The sequence below is a fragment of the Halichoeres trimaculatus genome, unplaced genomic scaffold (assembly GCF_033239565.1).
Source record: "Halichoeres trimaculatus isolate MK-OKI-2021-1 unplaced genomic scaffold, fHalTri1.1 fHalTri1_scaffold_13, whole genome shotgun sequence".
Lineage (NCBI taxonomy): Eukaryota > Metazoa > Chordata > Actinopteri > Labriformes > Labridae > Halichoeres > Halichoeres trimaculatus.
The window spans coordinates 31,218,839-31,235,612 of NW_027437191.1; the positions used below are offsets into that span (position 1 = coordinate 31,218,839).

The 16,774-nt window shown below is 42.0% G+C and overlaps 2 protein-coding genes across 2 annotated transcripts; both read left to right on the forward strand.

Moving 5' to 3' along the window:
• Positions 1-482: 482 nt before the first annotated feature.
• Positions 483-4,558, forward strand: nup43 (nucleoporin 43). The gene is made up of 8 exons (XM_074685281.1): positions 483-724; positions 1,211-1,333; positions 2,404-2,481; positions 2,766-2,928; positions 3,035-3,170; positions 3,268-3,419; positions 3,506-3,622; positions 3,838-4,558. Exons 1-8 carry the CDS (start codon positions 605-607, stop codon positions 4,065-4,067), a joined length of 1,119 nt encoding a protein of 372 aa, XP_074541382.1. The 5' UTR covers positions 483-604; the 3' UTR covers positions 4,068-4,558.
• A 1,001-nt stretch (positions 4,559-5,559) lies between these two features.
• lats1 (large tumor suppressor kinase 1) lies at positions 5,560-14,595 on the forward strand. Its single transcript, XM_074685781.1, has 8 exons — positions 5,560-5,762; positions 6,330-6,779; positions 8,532-8,649; positions 8,960-10,362; positions 11,928-12,510; positions 12,592-12,774; positions 12,923-13,029; positions 13,115-14,595. The coding sequence occupies exons 2-8, from the start codon at positions 6,432-6,434 to the stop codon at positions 13,625-13,627; spliced, it is 3,255 nt and encodes a 1,084-aa protein (XP_074541882.1). The 5' UTR covers positions 5,560-5,762; positions 6,330-6,431; the 3' UTR covers positions 13,628-14,595.
• The last annotated feature ends 2,179 nt before the right edge of the window (positions 14,596-16,774 follow it).

Consider the following 16,774-nt stretch of genomic DNA (forward strand, 5'->3'; position numbering starts at 1 on the left):
AAAAAAAAAAAAAAATAAATAAATACTAATGATATAATGAAACATTAAATGTCCATGATTCTAAATTCTGAGAAATGTTACTAAATACCATTTTAAATGCAGTCACTTTTTATGTGTTTATTTTTTTGTTGTTGTTTATTTCTTTATTTTTATTTATTTATCTATATAGTTAGTTAGTTAAATATTTGTAATTCATGTTTCATCCCAATTTTTCAGTTTTAGGGTGTTCCAATGCTAAAATTTATGTACAATACCTAACAATAGAATAGTAAAGAAAAGAATAAAATAGAATAACATAGAAAAGAATAGATTTGGGGTTCTCAAGATGTTTTGGACCACGGACTCCTTTCGGGTAATTCTTTTTTTTGCAAGGACCCTCTCATTATCGTAATATTGATGAGCATAATAATACCAGAGATAGAAAAAAACAAAAAACTCACAAATAGTCGTCAAAGGAAAAAGTCGAAATTCTGTGATGTGAGCTCACTTGGCCACCGTAGTTGGGTATGACGTTGCAGGCGCGTTTCTTCAGTTGTGCTTCTGAATGCTAAGCTAACACCTGTCCCGACAGTAATTCGGACACTGTGAATCTGTTTCTGTTTAAATGGAGAGTATAAATGCTAAATACGTGTCCCAGAAAGTCAGTAAAACCAGATGGCGTCCAGTTTCCTCCTCGTCTCTGCAGCAGGCAGATATCTTTGCCGCCGGATCGTGGGATAACGAGGTTAGCAAAGTTGTCAGTTACTGCCAACAGTTGGAGTAAATTGAAGTTAATCTTGCATGTGGTTTCCATTATTTGTTGTTATAACTTCCAGGAAAACGGCAACAACATGTGTCACGGTGTATTTGAAATGTGGAGGGTTTTTACGGGTTTCTGCCAGTCCTTCGGAAAATGTGACATGCTGTTAGAAATGATCAATAACACACTGAAACCGTTATTTACTATCTAAGCATAAGGATTGTTTGTCTTGATGCCGTGACCAGGACTACCCTGTTTTATGTACACACTTTGTTTTATTCTGTTTTATCTATTCTGAAAGGCTTACAACTCCTTGTAGCTGTGTTTCACCTTCCTGTGTGTTTTTATGTGTCATTTCATGGTTTGCGTGTTTTCATACTGTCATTCCTGCTGTAAAGCACTTTGGGTACTTTTTTGAGTACTACAAAGTAATTTAGAAATAAGTATTTTTGACTATTTGATGTGTTACAGGATAACAAGATCTCCCTTTGGTCTGTTGGAGTCAATGGAAGCCTTGGCATTGATGATGGGTTTGAGGGAGACCCACAGCTATTATGTGAACACAAGCATGATGGAGATGTCCTGGACCTTCAAGTAAGACAAGACCTTTAATCTGAAAAAAAGTGCTTTCATAAGATTATTTATTATTATTTATTTGAGTGACAGAACACAGTGTGATAAATGTGATGGTCTGTGTTCTGAATTTGTGAGTGTCCATAAGGGGGTACCACAAGGTTCAGTATTAGGGCCTCTCCTATTCATTATGTACATTAATGACTTAGGACATAACGTGTCAGATGCCAGTATGCATTTTTATGCTGATGACACAATTATATATTGTTTTGGCATAACCCCAGCTAAGGCTATTAAATCTTTGCAGAAAGCTTTTGATGTTGTCCAGCACACTCTTCAAGAGCTAAAACTAGTTCTTAATGCTGATAAGACCAAGCTAATGTTGTTTAAAAGCTCAAAGAATATATCTCAAACTCTCCCCGTAGTGTTAACTCTTGAGGGTAAAGTCATAGAGGAGGTTCATCTGTACAAATACCTTGGTGTGTTACTTGATGACTCCCTCAGCTTCAAGCCCCATATTAACAATCTAGTTCAACTCAGACTGAAATTGGGATTTTTCTTTTGAAATACATTTTGTTTTTCCTTCGAGTCAAAAAAGCGCCTTGTCACTGCAACATTCTTATCGATTTTAGATTACAGAGATTTGTTGTATATGACTGTTTCAGATCAATGTCTTCGACAGGCCATCCTTGGACTACTGCCTTCCTACATTTGTAACCTGATCACTCAGAGATGTGTTGATTCCTATGGTTTGAGCTCAAACGACCTCTTGTTGCTTTCAGTTCCATTTGCCTGTACAGAACAGGGTAAAAGGGCATTTGTATACTCTGCTCCTGTTGCAAAAAGACTGGAAATTAACTGATCTTGTTTCTATAAATGCATTTAAATCCAGACTTAGAGCACTTGAGACAGCCTCCTCAAATTGTACCTGTTTTTCATAATAATAATTTTGATTGTGAATCACCATAATTTTACTGTGTAACCTCAATACCTTAACCTTAATCTCAATGGGACCTTCCTGGTTAAATAAATAAAATAAAAATAAATTCATACAATAATCCTGTCTCCTTTTCTGTTTTTATTTTTCACAGTTTTTGGACCAAGAAAGAATTGTCACAGCCTCATCAACAGGAGCAGTCACCATCTTCCGCCACCATCAAAACAGTCAGGTACACACATTTAGAGGCAGTGTCTTGAGCACACCAAAGTTATACACAAGTAGCTGTAATTTCAGATTTAGATTCCTTTTTGTCACAGTGTTATTGTAAACAATAAGGTTAATATGATGATAGATCCAAAACTATACATCCTCACAGTCAGCATGTTTTCACAGCAAGAAGAATAGGTATGGATGAGTAGTGTCACTCAGTTTGTTAAGGGTTTTTGTGTTTATTGGTCACTTGTTGGTTTGTAAATATTCAGATTTCTTGTGTTTTCACTGTCATGACCTCAGACCATGTCAGTGTCTCAGCGCTGGGAAAGAGCACATCGTTACCCCTGTGACAACGCTCCCTGTACTGGTATTGTATGCAACAGTCCTGAGATTGTTTCAGTCGGGGAAGACGGCAGAATCATCGTTTTCAGAAGTGACCATGAGGGAGTGGTTAGAGTCATAGGTGAGATAAAGTTTGTCTTCCTGTTACACTAAACACTCAAATTTTCGCATCTTCAGGACAGGTGGATAGAGCAAATTGTGACTGATTGTTGTTTTGACACTTGCAGAAAACGCTGACAGCAGCACAATTCATGCTGTGACTTACCTCAGGACAACAGAGATTCTGACTGTTAACTCTATCGGACAGCTCAAGCTGTGGGACTTCAGACAACAGAGCAACTCGCCATCCCAGATCCTTTCCTTGTAAGAAGTTCTCAGTTCTTCTGAAAATGATTTATGATATGGTAAAATTGTGTTTTCTTTTCCATTGCAAGCAATATAACCCTTTTTTTTCCTTCAGGTCAGGAGATCGAGTCCCTCTACACTGTGTGGACAGACATCCAAACCAGCAGCAGATTGTGGCCACAGGAGGGCAGGATGGCATGCTGTGTGTGTGGGACGTGAGACAAGGCAGCACTCCCTTCTCACTCATGGAGGCACACTCTGCAGAAAGTAAGATTTTATTACAGTCAGATTAAATTATTCCCCAGATTTACCACCTCATTCTGAATGCTGCTTTTCTTTTGCTTTCTGCACAGTGTGGGAAGTCCACTTCCACCCAACCAACCCGGATCATCTGTTCACTTGTTCAGAGGACGGCTCGTTGCTGCACTGGGAGGTGGCTTCACAGTCTGACATGCCCTCATTCTTACAAGGCAAGTTCAAGTTCTTAGTGCCTTTCTTTTTCTCTTTCTTTCTTTCTTTATCAAGCAATTCTAGGTGTTTTCTTTTAGATGAGAGTGTGACCACAATAACAAGTCCACTTACACAAACAGATCATGTTTTGCTGGAAAACTGACAAATCAATATACTTTCTGTAGGGATCCTCCTCCAAAGTGTTAGTAAAAATCATTTTCGTATTGTTTTCCAGGAGGAAGAAACAGCAGCATGATATCTCGCAGTGCGATGGCCCCTGCTGGAGGAAACCAGTCCCTGATCAGCGCCTGGCTCAGCGGAGACTCCAGCAAAGGTCGCCTGGAGACGACACACATGCTTCCCAGCCAGACGCTGTCTGTCAACAGTCTGGATGTACTCGGACAATGTCTCGTCTGTGGGACGGACGGAGAGGCTATCTTTGTCAATAGACAGGTTCCAGTTTAAAAGACTGTACTGAGCAAGAAGTGCACAAAGATGTTTGTTTTCATTTTCAGTCACAACAGAGGTTTCATCATCATCATCTTTGGTCACTCAGGGTCACTTATATGAAAATTTTCTTGTGACATTTCCACTTGTGTATTTGTTTTCAGCTTACACACCATGTTTCAGTATCTCTGTTGCAGTGATGGATCATCATGATTCAAGGATTTTATAAGTAATTCGAGCAAAGAATTTAAAATCACCAGTGTTGTTCAAAACTTTACAAAATAAAGTAATTCAGAAACACCTTTGCATAAATTGAACCTGTTCTATGACGACCACTGTTTGAGTCTTATCCCTTGCTGTTGACATGTGTCTGTTCTACTATTTAAAATGCAACTGTTCTGCCTGGGTTAAAACAAAAAGAAGGGTGTGAAAAAAAATCTAACTTTTATTACGTTTTTCAAATCCATCCTGGAAGCATTTCCTGTCTTTGTTTCAAAAATAAAGCTATAACCTCAAGTTTTTATGTTTGGAAATGACAGCGAATATACATGGGTTCTGAGGAATTTAAGTTTATGTGAAGAAAATTGCTAAAAAAAAATGCTGATTTTTTCTTAGTTGTTCATTATTTCTCAGGCAATTATTATATTTATCTTTTTCAATTAATGAAACAAGCTTAATTAGCTTCAATCCCTCATAGTTTTGCTTTTTTCTAGTTTTCTTTTGTTTGAATACAGATTTTAATGCTAAGATGCTTGGTGGTTTTAACATTTATTTACAAGTGTCCTGCATTACTTAAGATACACTGGTTTAAGTAAATATATAAGAAACAACCGTTATTTGGATTTATAGCTACAAAAATTAGCAATTTTTTTTAACGATTCTTCAGGAGTTACTTTTATCTTTTTATCCCGTAGTTGCTTCAATCAGAAAAACGATTCGTGTCCTTTGTGTCTCACTTGTTGCTGTTGTACTTGTCATTCAGAGGAGCGATGGGATTTACGTGTCTTTTTTGGGAGCCGGTTCTTTTGGCTTGGCTGACAGATAACAGCTCCTGTGGTTTACAAGCAGCTCCTCAGATTTTTATTTAATCTTAAATCAAACTGTCAGAAAAATATTAGATAAAATTTTGGATAAAAATGAAAGAAAAAGAAACATGTTAAATCAAATGTCTAAATATTATTATGGCAGGGGCGTACAAGTCTATTGTTAATTGATTGGGCTAATACATATCTATGCGAGAGAGGCATCAGGTTTGTGCTTAATTTCTTTGAACTTAATATGGATGGAGCAGAGTGCTACAAAAATAAATCTGAAGTTCAAAAAGAAAGAACTGTATCAGCTGGACGAAAATGTCAATTTTTTGATTTTGCATACTATATTATTGGTCAACTTTAGGTATTTCCAATGAACCGCACATTACATCTTGAAAAATCACATGGAGCTTTAAAAACGGAAAGGGGGGGGGATAGCCCCCGATCAGGAGCCAGCTTTGGTTCACTTCAAAGAACCGTTTCTATGAGCCGGTTCGTTTGCGACCGACTCATCACTAATTCAGACATCCCAGGAATTCAAAGCAACTAGGAACAAGCAACCTCGGCACAACAAGGACATATTTAGTGAAACTCGCGTCCTTGTCGCCGAGAAAGGTCAACGAATCATCGTTAAATGTCCAAATAGGAAAAGTATCTCGGACTTCGACTGCTACGGACATTGGTAAGTTGTCCTAACGGCTAACGGCTAACGAACCGTTGTCAGTTGTCCTCTGAGCTACGAGCCATTAGCCTAGCAGCTAATGGATGACTTTAACTCGCAGGCCGCGGAGCAGCTGCTTTATTTTACACTTACTGAAAACTCCAGGTTGCAGCTCATTTGGCTCGTTGTGCTGTAAAAATGGGGGTGAACATGACAGATTATGTCAACATTAAGTGTTACAGCCATCAATGCTGGAAAATTAGCATCGAACTAGCTCCGTGTTAGCTGTGTGTGCTAACGACTCGAGCAAGTGTACGGAGTCTTGTTTTGTGAAAGAATACTTATTCAACAGTTTGTTTCAATATTAAAATAATAAAAGACAACATGAAAGGACACAAATCTAATGTTACTTTAACTTTAAGTTCACATTAACCGACGAACTTACGCGTAACTTTCACATTGTTATTGTTTATCAGCATAGTGTCTGGTAATTACTACTTTCTACATACATTTGTTCAACCTGTTTGGTAACATTACATGTACTCTAAATGTGTGCTTATGTCATGTTTTGTACATTTCTGTCAACAGCACACAGATGTGAAGTCAGAGACCATCTTTCATCCTCTGCTGGTACTCCGGACTGAGTGTCACCCTCTTCATCTCCTCCTCTGTCATCATACATGCTCTTACATGAAGAGAGGGGAGAAACCCGAAGGATACAGGCAGATGAGACCCAAAACCTTTCCCACCAGCAACTACAGCGGCAACAGCCAACAAATGCTGCAGGAAATACGGAACAGTCTTCGCAACCTCTCCAAACCCTCTGACCCTCCTAAAGTGGACTTTAGTGGACCTGTAAAAATGCCTCCTGAGGACTCAAGGCAACAGGGGCGCTGCAGCAACCCCAAAAACCACCACCACCACAAAGCCTTACAGGAGATCCGCAAATCTCTTTTGCCTTTTGCGAACGAGCCCGCATCGGGCCCTGAGGTGAACAAACACATGACGCTGGAACCCCCCTGCGCTGGGTTTGAGGAGGTGAGATGATTGTTTTCGTGTTTTTCTCACTCAGGCAGGTTGTTGTGAAGGATTGTGGAAGAATTTCATTCTGAGCATAACTCTGTTCAAGCGAGTAATCGCTGTGAGCGCTTTGTGTATGGGAGAAGTATTTGAAAAATCAAAAGTATGCAAAGTGGACCGACCAGGTTGTGCAGGTGCCAATTCAAAGGTAGGCTCCTTATTGGTTGCTGTCACTTGTTTTGATGCGGTGAATCAAATCCTGGTATGCTGTGGCACAGAATGCAGCGCAGTAAAGTTGACTGACAGAAAACTGTTTTTGTTATGATTGCTTGTGATACTGTTCGTGCAAAACCTCAACACCGCCTTCTCTTGTATCAGGACTTTCACCTGTTCTATATTATTCTATCACAATAAGCTAATCACTTTGGGTTTCTGTGTATTTTTCAGACAAAATATGTCAATTAAGAGATTATTTATCATTTAGAAAGTGTTAATGGATTATTTTTTTGGCTGTTATCTGTCTTTTTTCCCCACATAAAATGATTTATCTGGTAGCAAAGAGAGTAAACGTAGGGAGTATTTATCACTATGTAAATCAAATAACTATTTTATCAAGCTTAAATGCTTCATCACTTACAAGTGAGTTGTTAAGACACCAGAAGGTTATTTTTGACTTTTTTTTCATTCCTAATAACGATGGAAGGAAGGACAGGTCGATGTCGTCACTTCTTAGCTCACACCTCAGAGGCAGCAAGTCGTACTCATCTCCTTCTCCTCACTTTGTGAGGAAACATCTGGCCTTACACCAGTTAGCATTGACATGCTACAGGCTGCTAACAGCTGATTTCACATGTAAACAATGCAGCCATGGTTACATGTAGGATCTCCAGACAAACACAAGAGCAAAAACAGTAAAAGTATCACTGGAGACAAAACCAGTTTGGTGTTAATGACCAACAAATGAGCCATACAAAGTAATGATCCACTCCAAATGCAAAGATGAAGAAAAAAAAAGAGGATTTAGCACGTGCTACCTGCTTTCACCATGGAAAGTTTGGGAGAGCAGAGTGGCCGTAAAGTAAAAATGAAGTTTGAAGCCATGGAGGTGTAGAACTCAGATGGCTAGTGCACAGGTGATGAGAGCTGTGCCCAATGTGGTGGGTGCCCTCCGGAAAGCACAGGAGATGAACTTTCATTACACATGGGTAGAGACCAGCGCAGCCGATGAAAACACAGAGCCCCAGTTGAAAAAATCAAAGCTTAACAATGGTGGTGTTAGATAGATATGTCTCCGCTATTTTTATTTCTGACAGTCCAACTGTGTTGATACGAACACGGAAGATTCTTTCCCTCTGACGTCTTTTATTGTACCTCCACGCCACAACGACCTCAGCTGTTTGTATGTAGCACTGTGCCGGTTTGCGCCTTTCTTTCAAACATGCTAAATATAGATGCAACAGCGACTGGAAACTGTTTAAGGTTTGATAAATCAGTCTGCAAGCACTAAACAATTATTTTTGCACCAACTCCTCCCAGATGTTGTTTTTTTTTCTTTTTTTTTCTTTTTTTTTTCTTTTTTTCCCCAGATGTTGTTGGCTAATCATATGTCTGTCTAAATATGAACGATCAAAGTCTATCGAAATTCTATCAAGGAAAAGTTGTATCTTTATTGTTTTATTGCCCAGGCCTTCCTGAAAGATGAACAAACCCCTAAACTATACGTTGCACTAATTTTTTATATATTTATTCTATATTTTTCTTCTTAATCAGAGCAACAGCCGCAGCATGGGAGCAGTAATCGACTACATGGGTAAGGTGACCTACCAGGACCCCGTGAGGGAGCAGATGGTCATGACTAATCCCAACACCACAGGTCTGAAAGCCTCAGGTATGTGACCCTCCACTGGGACTGGACGCTCATAGAGCCTCCTCTTTTATTTCTTACTGAGGCGTGTTCATTCAGCTTTGATGGTGTGAGAGGAATATGGGACGTTTTCTGAAAGAAATGACAAAGCCTGGAGATAAAGGAGGATGAGTCAGTGCATTATGGGATGGTAGAGGGTGTCTGGATGTTTGTTTTTTGTTTCTGTTCGTAATGACAGATGATTTTAGGAAACATATGGAGGCAGTTGTGATTATTATATGCCTATTGTTGTAGATAAACAAAAGCTAAAACTTAAAACTTTGACTTTGTGCAGGAGCTCCTCACATCCAGCAGGCCGTGCTGAGGAGGCCGAGCTGGAAAGGCTCAAAGGAGTCTCTGGCTCCTCGTCACGGTCCCCTCATGGTCGAGGGAATGCTGTACCGCTCAGACAGCCCCGGACCCCCTCCCGCCTTCCCTCAGGGTCACCCCGTAAACAGCCAGAGGGTCAACCCCCCTCTGCCGCCGCAGGTACGCAGCGTCACACCTCCACCCAACAGAGGCGCCATGCCTCCTCCACCATCCTGGGACAGCAATCCATCAACAAAGCGTTACTCCGGCAACATGGATTACCACGTACCCCGCATATCTCCTGTACCGCAGGGGGCGTGGCCTGATAGGATCAGCCCGGTGCCTGTGAGCCATCAGCCAATCATCATGCAAAGCTCAGGAGTGAATAAGTTCACCTTTCCCTCCGGTTGGTCTCAGAACGGCTCCCCTCAGACAGAGTACATGTCAGGAGGGAGCCGACAGCCTCCCCCTCCGTACCCGGTGACCCAGAGCAGCAGGCACAGTCCCACTGACCAGCAGATGCAGGCAGGAGGACCTGCGTCCTCCCCCTCATACGTTAACGGGGGCAACGTCCCTCAGTCCATGCTGGTTCCCAACAGGAACAGCCACAACCTGGATATGTATAACATCGGTCCTCCTCAGTCCTGGTCTAACCACCCTCAGTCGTCTCCCAGCAACAGCAGCAACCAAGACCTTTCTCCCTCATGGCAGCACAACATGCCAGCCCGCTCCAACTCCTTCAGCAACCACCAGCTCAACGGCAGAGCGGCTCATCCAGCCAGCTCTCAGCCCTCCGCCACCACAGTCACCGCCATCACCCAGGCGCCCATCCTGCAGCCCGTCAAAAGCATGCGAGTCCAGAAACCGGAGCTGCACACGGCTGTGGCTCCCACACACCCTCCATGGCTGCATCAGGCTCCGCCTCCTGCAGCTGCACCCGCTTACCCAGAACCCCCTGCTCCTGTGCCTCAGATCCCTGTGGTAGCAGAAGTCCCCAGCTACCAGGGTCCTCCTCCGCCGTATCCTAAACACCTCCTCCAGCAGCAGGCCACACCCAGCCCTCCTGCCTACGACCCCGGGGCCAACAAGCTCAGTACGGGCCGAGAGGAGCCTGCTGAAGAGGAGAGCTGCAGTGGCGGTGGTGAGAAGACGACAGAGACATCTGACGGCAGCGCAGCGACAGAGAAAGAGAAGAAGCAGATCACGACGTCACCTGTGCCGGTTCGCCGCAACAAGAAAGACGAAGAGCGGAGGGGGGAGTCAGGGAGGATAGCGCTGTACTCCCCTCAGGCTTTTAAGTTCTTTATGGAGCAACACGTGGAGAACATCCTGAAGAACCATCAGCAGAGGATCCGCAGGAGGAAGCAGCTGGAGAGTGAGATGCAGCGGGTGAGCCGACCTCAGCGATCGATTTCTCATTTTTCTGTTTCAAAGAAAACCTTTCCTGTTGTTGTAGCATCTGTCTTAGAAAAACTGCTGTTCTCTTCTTCCTTAGCTTTTCTTTCTCTTTCTTTCCCTCCTTTGCTATCACTAACAGCTGATCTGAAAAGGTAAAGGTTTCTCTGCTCTCCTGTGACGTGTGTGTGTGTTGTTCCTGTACGCCTGGTGTTGTTTGTAACTCTACTACAGTCGGCATGTTGGCCTGACGTGGGTGAAAGAGGAATGCATGACACTCTGTGACCTGCCTGTGCATCTTGTTTTTGACCAAAGCAATAATAAGCATCACACTGCAAAAAATTAGACTTAATATGAGCCACATTTAACTGCCCAGCCCAAAAAAAGTCTTATTTCAAGTTATTTAAAGACAAAAATAAGGTCTGAATTTCTTGTAACAAGTTAAAAAAAGAATCTGCCAATGAAACAAGACAAAAGTTACTTGAATTAAGACATTCCACTAGTTTTAGGGAAATCCAATTATTTGCTCTCTAGCGCCACCTAGGCATACTAAAATGGCTCTCAATTGCAGTAGGAATGTCATACAGAGATGAAACCAATGTCAAAATGTTTGTCTCATTGAGACGCACAAATCATGTAATAACACCCCTGACCTATCTTGGAAAGGAAGCCAGCAATTTGCCTTTCAAGATAAATTTGGCCACATTTCCCCCCCCTTTTCAAAAATGATCTACTCCCACACCATAAATGGTATCAGCTTGAAATTTGATGAGATGACAGAGTGGACCAGGCTTTACAAAATTTTTTCAGGAATTTGTTGTTTTGGAAACAGTTTTTGAATAACGAGCCCTCAAAGTTGGTGAACCCCAACGAAGCCCTCTCAGCTCACCCCATCTGAATGAATGGGAGTAAATGGAACAGCTTTACGCAAGCTGTGAAATTTGGGCTTCTGGACAAAAAAGTAAAAGTCATACAGCTTTAAAAATGACATGGATGGATTCCTGACAAAATTTACTACAAATCAATCTTATTTTTGCAGAGATTTGGTGAAATTTGTGGCATCTATGAGGAGTTGTTTAGAAAACTTCTGTCAATTTCACTCTTCACTCTGCAGCAGTTGGTGATGATGTCACACACTGATAAACAGCTAAGTGCAGCTGGTCATGTGACTCCCTGAAGGCGGGAAAATGCTACTTTTTTGACACACACACTTTATAAAGGGATAAAACCTTGACAGTGGACCTCATTTCTGTCTTTAAATAACTTAAAACAAGACGTTTTTCCAGACTGATAAGTTGAATGTGACTTAATTCAAGCATAATAAGACAATTTTACTTAAAATAAGACAGAGACACTTGGTAAGATTTCAGTTTTTTGTGGTGCAGTTAATGTATTTTCTCACATTCTCAGTTCCCAGTTTGGTCACATATTCCCCCCCAGTCTTAATCCCCTCCTCACCTCGAAGTTGAATCATTTTTAACAGAAAAATGTGTCTTTCCGCTCCTTTTTTTTAGCAGTTTTAAATCCCCCAGGGTAACAAATCCCGTCTTTTTCTCCAGGTTGGTTTGTCATCAGAAGCTCAGGAGCAGATGCGAATGATGCTCTGCCAGAAAGAGTCCAACTACATCCGGCTAAAGCGAGCCAAGATGGACAAATCCATGTTCAAACGCATCAAGACCCTCGGCATCGGGGCCTTCGGGAAGGTCTGCTTGGCCAGGAAGGAGGACACGGGCGCGCTCTACGCCATGAAGACGCTGCGCAAGAAAGACGTCCTGCTCAGGAACCAGGTGGCCCACGTCAAAGCGGAGAGGGACATCCTCGCCGAGGCCGACAACGAGTGGGTGGTCCGTCTCTACTACTCCTTCCAGAACAAGGACAACTTGTACTTCGTCATGGAGTACATCCCTGGAGGGGACATGATGAGCCTCCTCATCCGGCTCGGGATCTTCAAAGAGGAGCTGGCTCAGTTTTACATCGCCGAGCTCACGTGTGCCGTGGAGAGCGTCCACAAGATGGGCTTCATCCACCGAGACATCAAGCCAGATAACATCCTCATAGACAGAGACGGACACATAAAGCTGACGGACTTCGGTCTGTGCACTGGCTTCCGCTGGACGCACGACTCCAAGTATTACCAGAGCGGTGGGTAACAAAAATTTAGACAGAAACACTTTTCATTAACGAGAGAAAGTGTTGGATCTTAACGAGTTTCCTCATCCTCAGGCGACCACGTGAGACAGGACAGCATGGACTTCAGTAAGGAGTGGGAGGATCCAACAAACTGCCGCTGCACTGATCGTCTGAAGCCTCTAGAGAGGAGGAAGGCCCGGCAGCACCAGCGCTGTTTGGCTCATTCGCTGGTGGGGACACCCAACTACATCGCCCCTGAGGTGCTGCTTCGAACAGGTACAGCGGCGACGGCGAAAAAAAGAAAGGAGCTCAGTCAGCGTCAGCTTCTCCTGACACACTTAAAATGAAAACAAAGTGAAAAGAAACTTTAATCTCTCCGTGTTGGTGTTGTTTTAGCTTGACTGACGTCTTTAATCTCCTGCAGGCTACACCCAGCTCTGTGATTGGTGGAGCGTCGGTGTGATCCTGTACGAGATGGTCGTCGGACAGCCTCCCTTCCTGGCGACCACGCCCCTTGAGACGCAGCTGAAGGTATGTGAAGCACCTGCGCTCAAATGCCTCACATCTTTTGTGACTTCCGTGTGTCTCAACGCCGTCTCTGTGTCGTTGAACTCAGGTGATAAACTGGAAGAGCACGCTGCACATTCCCCCGTCAGCCAAGCTCAGCCCCGAGGCGTCCGACCTCATCGTCAAGCTTTGCCGCGGCCCCGAAGACCGCCTCGGCAACAACGGCGCCGACGAGATCAAAGCGCACCCTTTCTTCAGGAGCATCGACTTCTCCAGCGATCTGAGGCAGCAGGTGGCGCCGCACATCCCCACCATCGCCCACTCCACCGACAGCTCCAACTTCGACCCCGTGGACCCCGATAAGCTGTGGAGCAGCGACAGCGACGGCGAAGACAACCACAACGACACACTCAACATCTGGTTCCGCAACGGCAAACACCCCGAGCACGCATTCTACGAGTTCACCTTCCGCCGCTTCTTCGACGACAACGGCCACCCGTACAGCTGCCCCAAACCCATCGGGTACGAGGACTTTAACGAGGACGAGGCGGACTCAGAGGGCGCTGTGCAGGAGGCGGCTGGCAGCTCAGCCAATCAGAGTCGAGATCAGGTCTACGTGTAGTGACTGGATGTTGATACAAAGTCACGAGCTGAAGCCACTAAGGTTAGCTTAGCATAACGATTAGTTCCACTTGATTAGCAGCTAGCATGTGACGTTCCACTTGCAGTGCCTACATGTACCACAATGCACTGCTTGTGAGCAGCCTCTGATTCATTCCTGTAGATACGCAGTCACGCTAAAACATGTCGTCACGTGTGAAACTCTATGCACTCATATTATGGGATGCAATCTTTACTGTACGGATAGCTACGAGTTAGCAAAGAAGCTAGCAGTGGAGTCGAGAAATAGGAACCGAATCAAACGAGGAAAGAGAAACGCGGTCGCCCTCAAAGCCTTAATTTATTACAGAGGACGGTACTCGGTGATGCTAGCTTAGCTGTTAGCGTAGCTGTTAGCATAGATGCTGTTTGAATGTGGGGGTGTCGATGTTGGAATTACATTTATCGGTTTAAAAAGAATCATTTTAATTTATATTTTAATGTCTGTTGCGATGGGGGATATTTAGACTTTTAGAAACGTGCAGGGAGAAACCGCTCTAATTATTCATTGCTGTGCCTTTTTTTTTTTTCTTCATCTTTCACCAAATATAAAGAGGGTTAATAATCAACGAGTGTAGCATTAGCTGATTGAACTACAGTAGATTGTTGTTTTATTTTTCTAATTTATACTTAAATGTATTTATAAATTAAGTTGTAAACAGTGGATGTAAATATTTCCTCTTCCTGTCTGCTGAGTTTGTTTTCCTTAGGGCAGGCCCTCGTCAGTGTCACTGCTGCTGCCTCATCTTCACACACGTTAATATCTCACACTCTCTCTGGGTAGATGTTTCCTGTTTGATAACTCAACCAAAGCACTACATAGATCTGTCTTTCTTTTGCAGTAACACACGTTTAGGAGAAATAAAACTAAAGCGCCTAACGTCAAACACAGATCCTTCAGCTGCCTGTCATGTGATGACCCTCTCACGCCTCCGTACGTACTGACGCTTGTTAAAAAGAGAAAAAACTGGACGATGGACTGACAGTGAAGAGAAAACGTCTCTCACACACACATCATGAGGATTTTTTGTAACAGCTGGACTTTTCTTTGTGTTTTTTTAGGAAAAGATCTCTGAATGTAGTCATGGACTTAATCAGCAACCACTGGCGTTCTGCACTGGTTTTGTGTTTTTCGTTGTAAGAGAGAATTTTTATTTTTGTGTACATTGTTTGGGAAAAGGGGAGAGGGTGAGAAATAAAGAATGTAAGGAACAAATCATGTTTGACACACACTCACACACACCAAACGGACTGTTTTGTGTTTGATATCATCAAGGAGGAGCTGAACCAGTAGATTAGTTGAAATTAATTCGAGACCTCCATCAAAATATGCTCTCATGATTAGCTTTTAAAAAAAATATATCTTTACCTAAGTTAAAAAGAAAGCAGGATTTTTCCAAATCTCAGTAAGGAAAGTTTTAATTGTAGTTCAATTTGATAGATTTTTTTTCTTGATGTTTTTAATTTTTATTTATTTTTATTTTGTATTTACAGCAAACAGATTGACAACGTTTGGGAAGATACTGTTTGCATTGTGCTGATTGATATACAGCAATTAACAGCTTTTAATTATAGTTAAAAGATCATTAGTCATTCCTTAAAGTTGAGAAAGTCATCTTTTAAAGCTGGGGTCTCAAACTCGTAGGCCAGATACATATACTTGCAATGTAACAACTCGTTACTTTTTTATGTTTTCTTTCATGTGTTTTTGCGTTTCAGGTTCAGCACTTTTGTTACATTATTGACACTTTTGGTTGTGTTACATTTAAAAAAAAAAAAAATTCTGGTCATTGTTCCAAATTGAACTCTAACAGGCCGCCCTGGTCAGATACGTACGGCCCCTGCACCACTTGATAAAAATTTATGGTGAAATCCGTCCTGCTGCGTTCACAGCCTGGTCCGCCGTCAGGAGCGAAGGAGAAATATCCGATTTCTGAGTTGACCTTAGACACAGCATAAACACCACCTGAACCAAAAGCAGGGGGAAAATAATATTTGATTCACTGCCATCGTCCTCAAAATGTTGAAAGAAGACGTCTGTTTCATAAGTGAAAAGAAAATTTTGCTTCATGTGATGAGGAAACACAATGAGCTGCCAGGCTAAAGAAAGAAATCAAAAAATCTAATTCAAAGAACAGGTCGAGATTTAGTGATGTCCATCTTCAACCCACACTGAAAGTTTCAAACTGTCACCTCCCTCGGAGCAGATGTGGCCCAGCTCTCAGGTGTGAGGCTGCTCAGCAAGAAAAGACAAATATAACTGTAACATAATTGTTGAGAGGTGCAGTCATAGATTTTTCTTTCCTTTTTGTGGAATACCTGAAGTGGCCTCCTTGTGACAGGATTGGATGCTCAGAGTCCGTTTTAAGCTGAAGTATGTCGCCTGGCCACCAGGGTGCGCCAAACATCTATCGGCCAGATTGTATTGAACCGCTTACACTTCAGGCTTCAACATCTGCCGAGTGTCCAGTAGATAAAGTAATAATTGTGCATGAGTATTGGAAATCCGACACAACCAATCCTAAAGTGATTTTAAGTTTTGTTTTTTGTTTTTTCATTTCCGTGATACTTTTCTGACAGATTTTTAAAAATGACATTACAGAGTTGTAAGTTGTTGTGCGAAGTTGGTATTCAGTATGAAAGATATGTTCATGCAGATGTGATATTTTCCACAGGCACTTTTTGGTTTCACCTGATTTTGCTGCAAACAATTTTAGAATATCTGACCTTTACACATTCCTCGCCTGCTTTCATAAAGTCTGCTTTGAAATTCTTTAAAGCTGTGAAATCTATTTCACTGTATTTTTCACTTGCAATTTCTTTCTTTCTGATAAACTTGTTCAGATTGATAAGTCTGACAGTTTCTCTTTAATGATAAGTTTTTCCTGATTTTTTTTTCTTAATCTATAATTTTTTCTTAATTGTTTTTTTCCTTAATTATTTTTTTTTCTATTTTTTCTTAATTTATTATGTATTTCTATTTGTTTTATTTTTTCTTGATGTATTATTTTTTTGATTTATATTTTTATTTTTTTTCTTAATTTATTTTTTTTCTTTACATTTTTTTCTTAATTTAAAATTTTTCTTTAATATTTTTTTCTTAATTTAT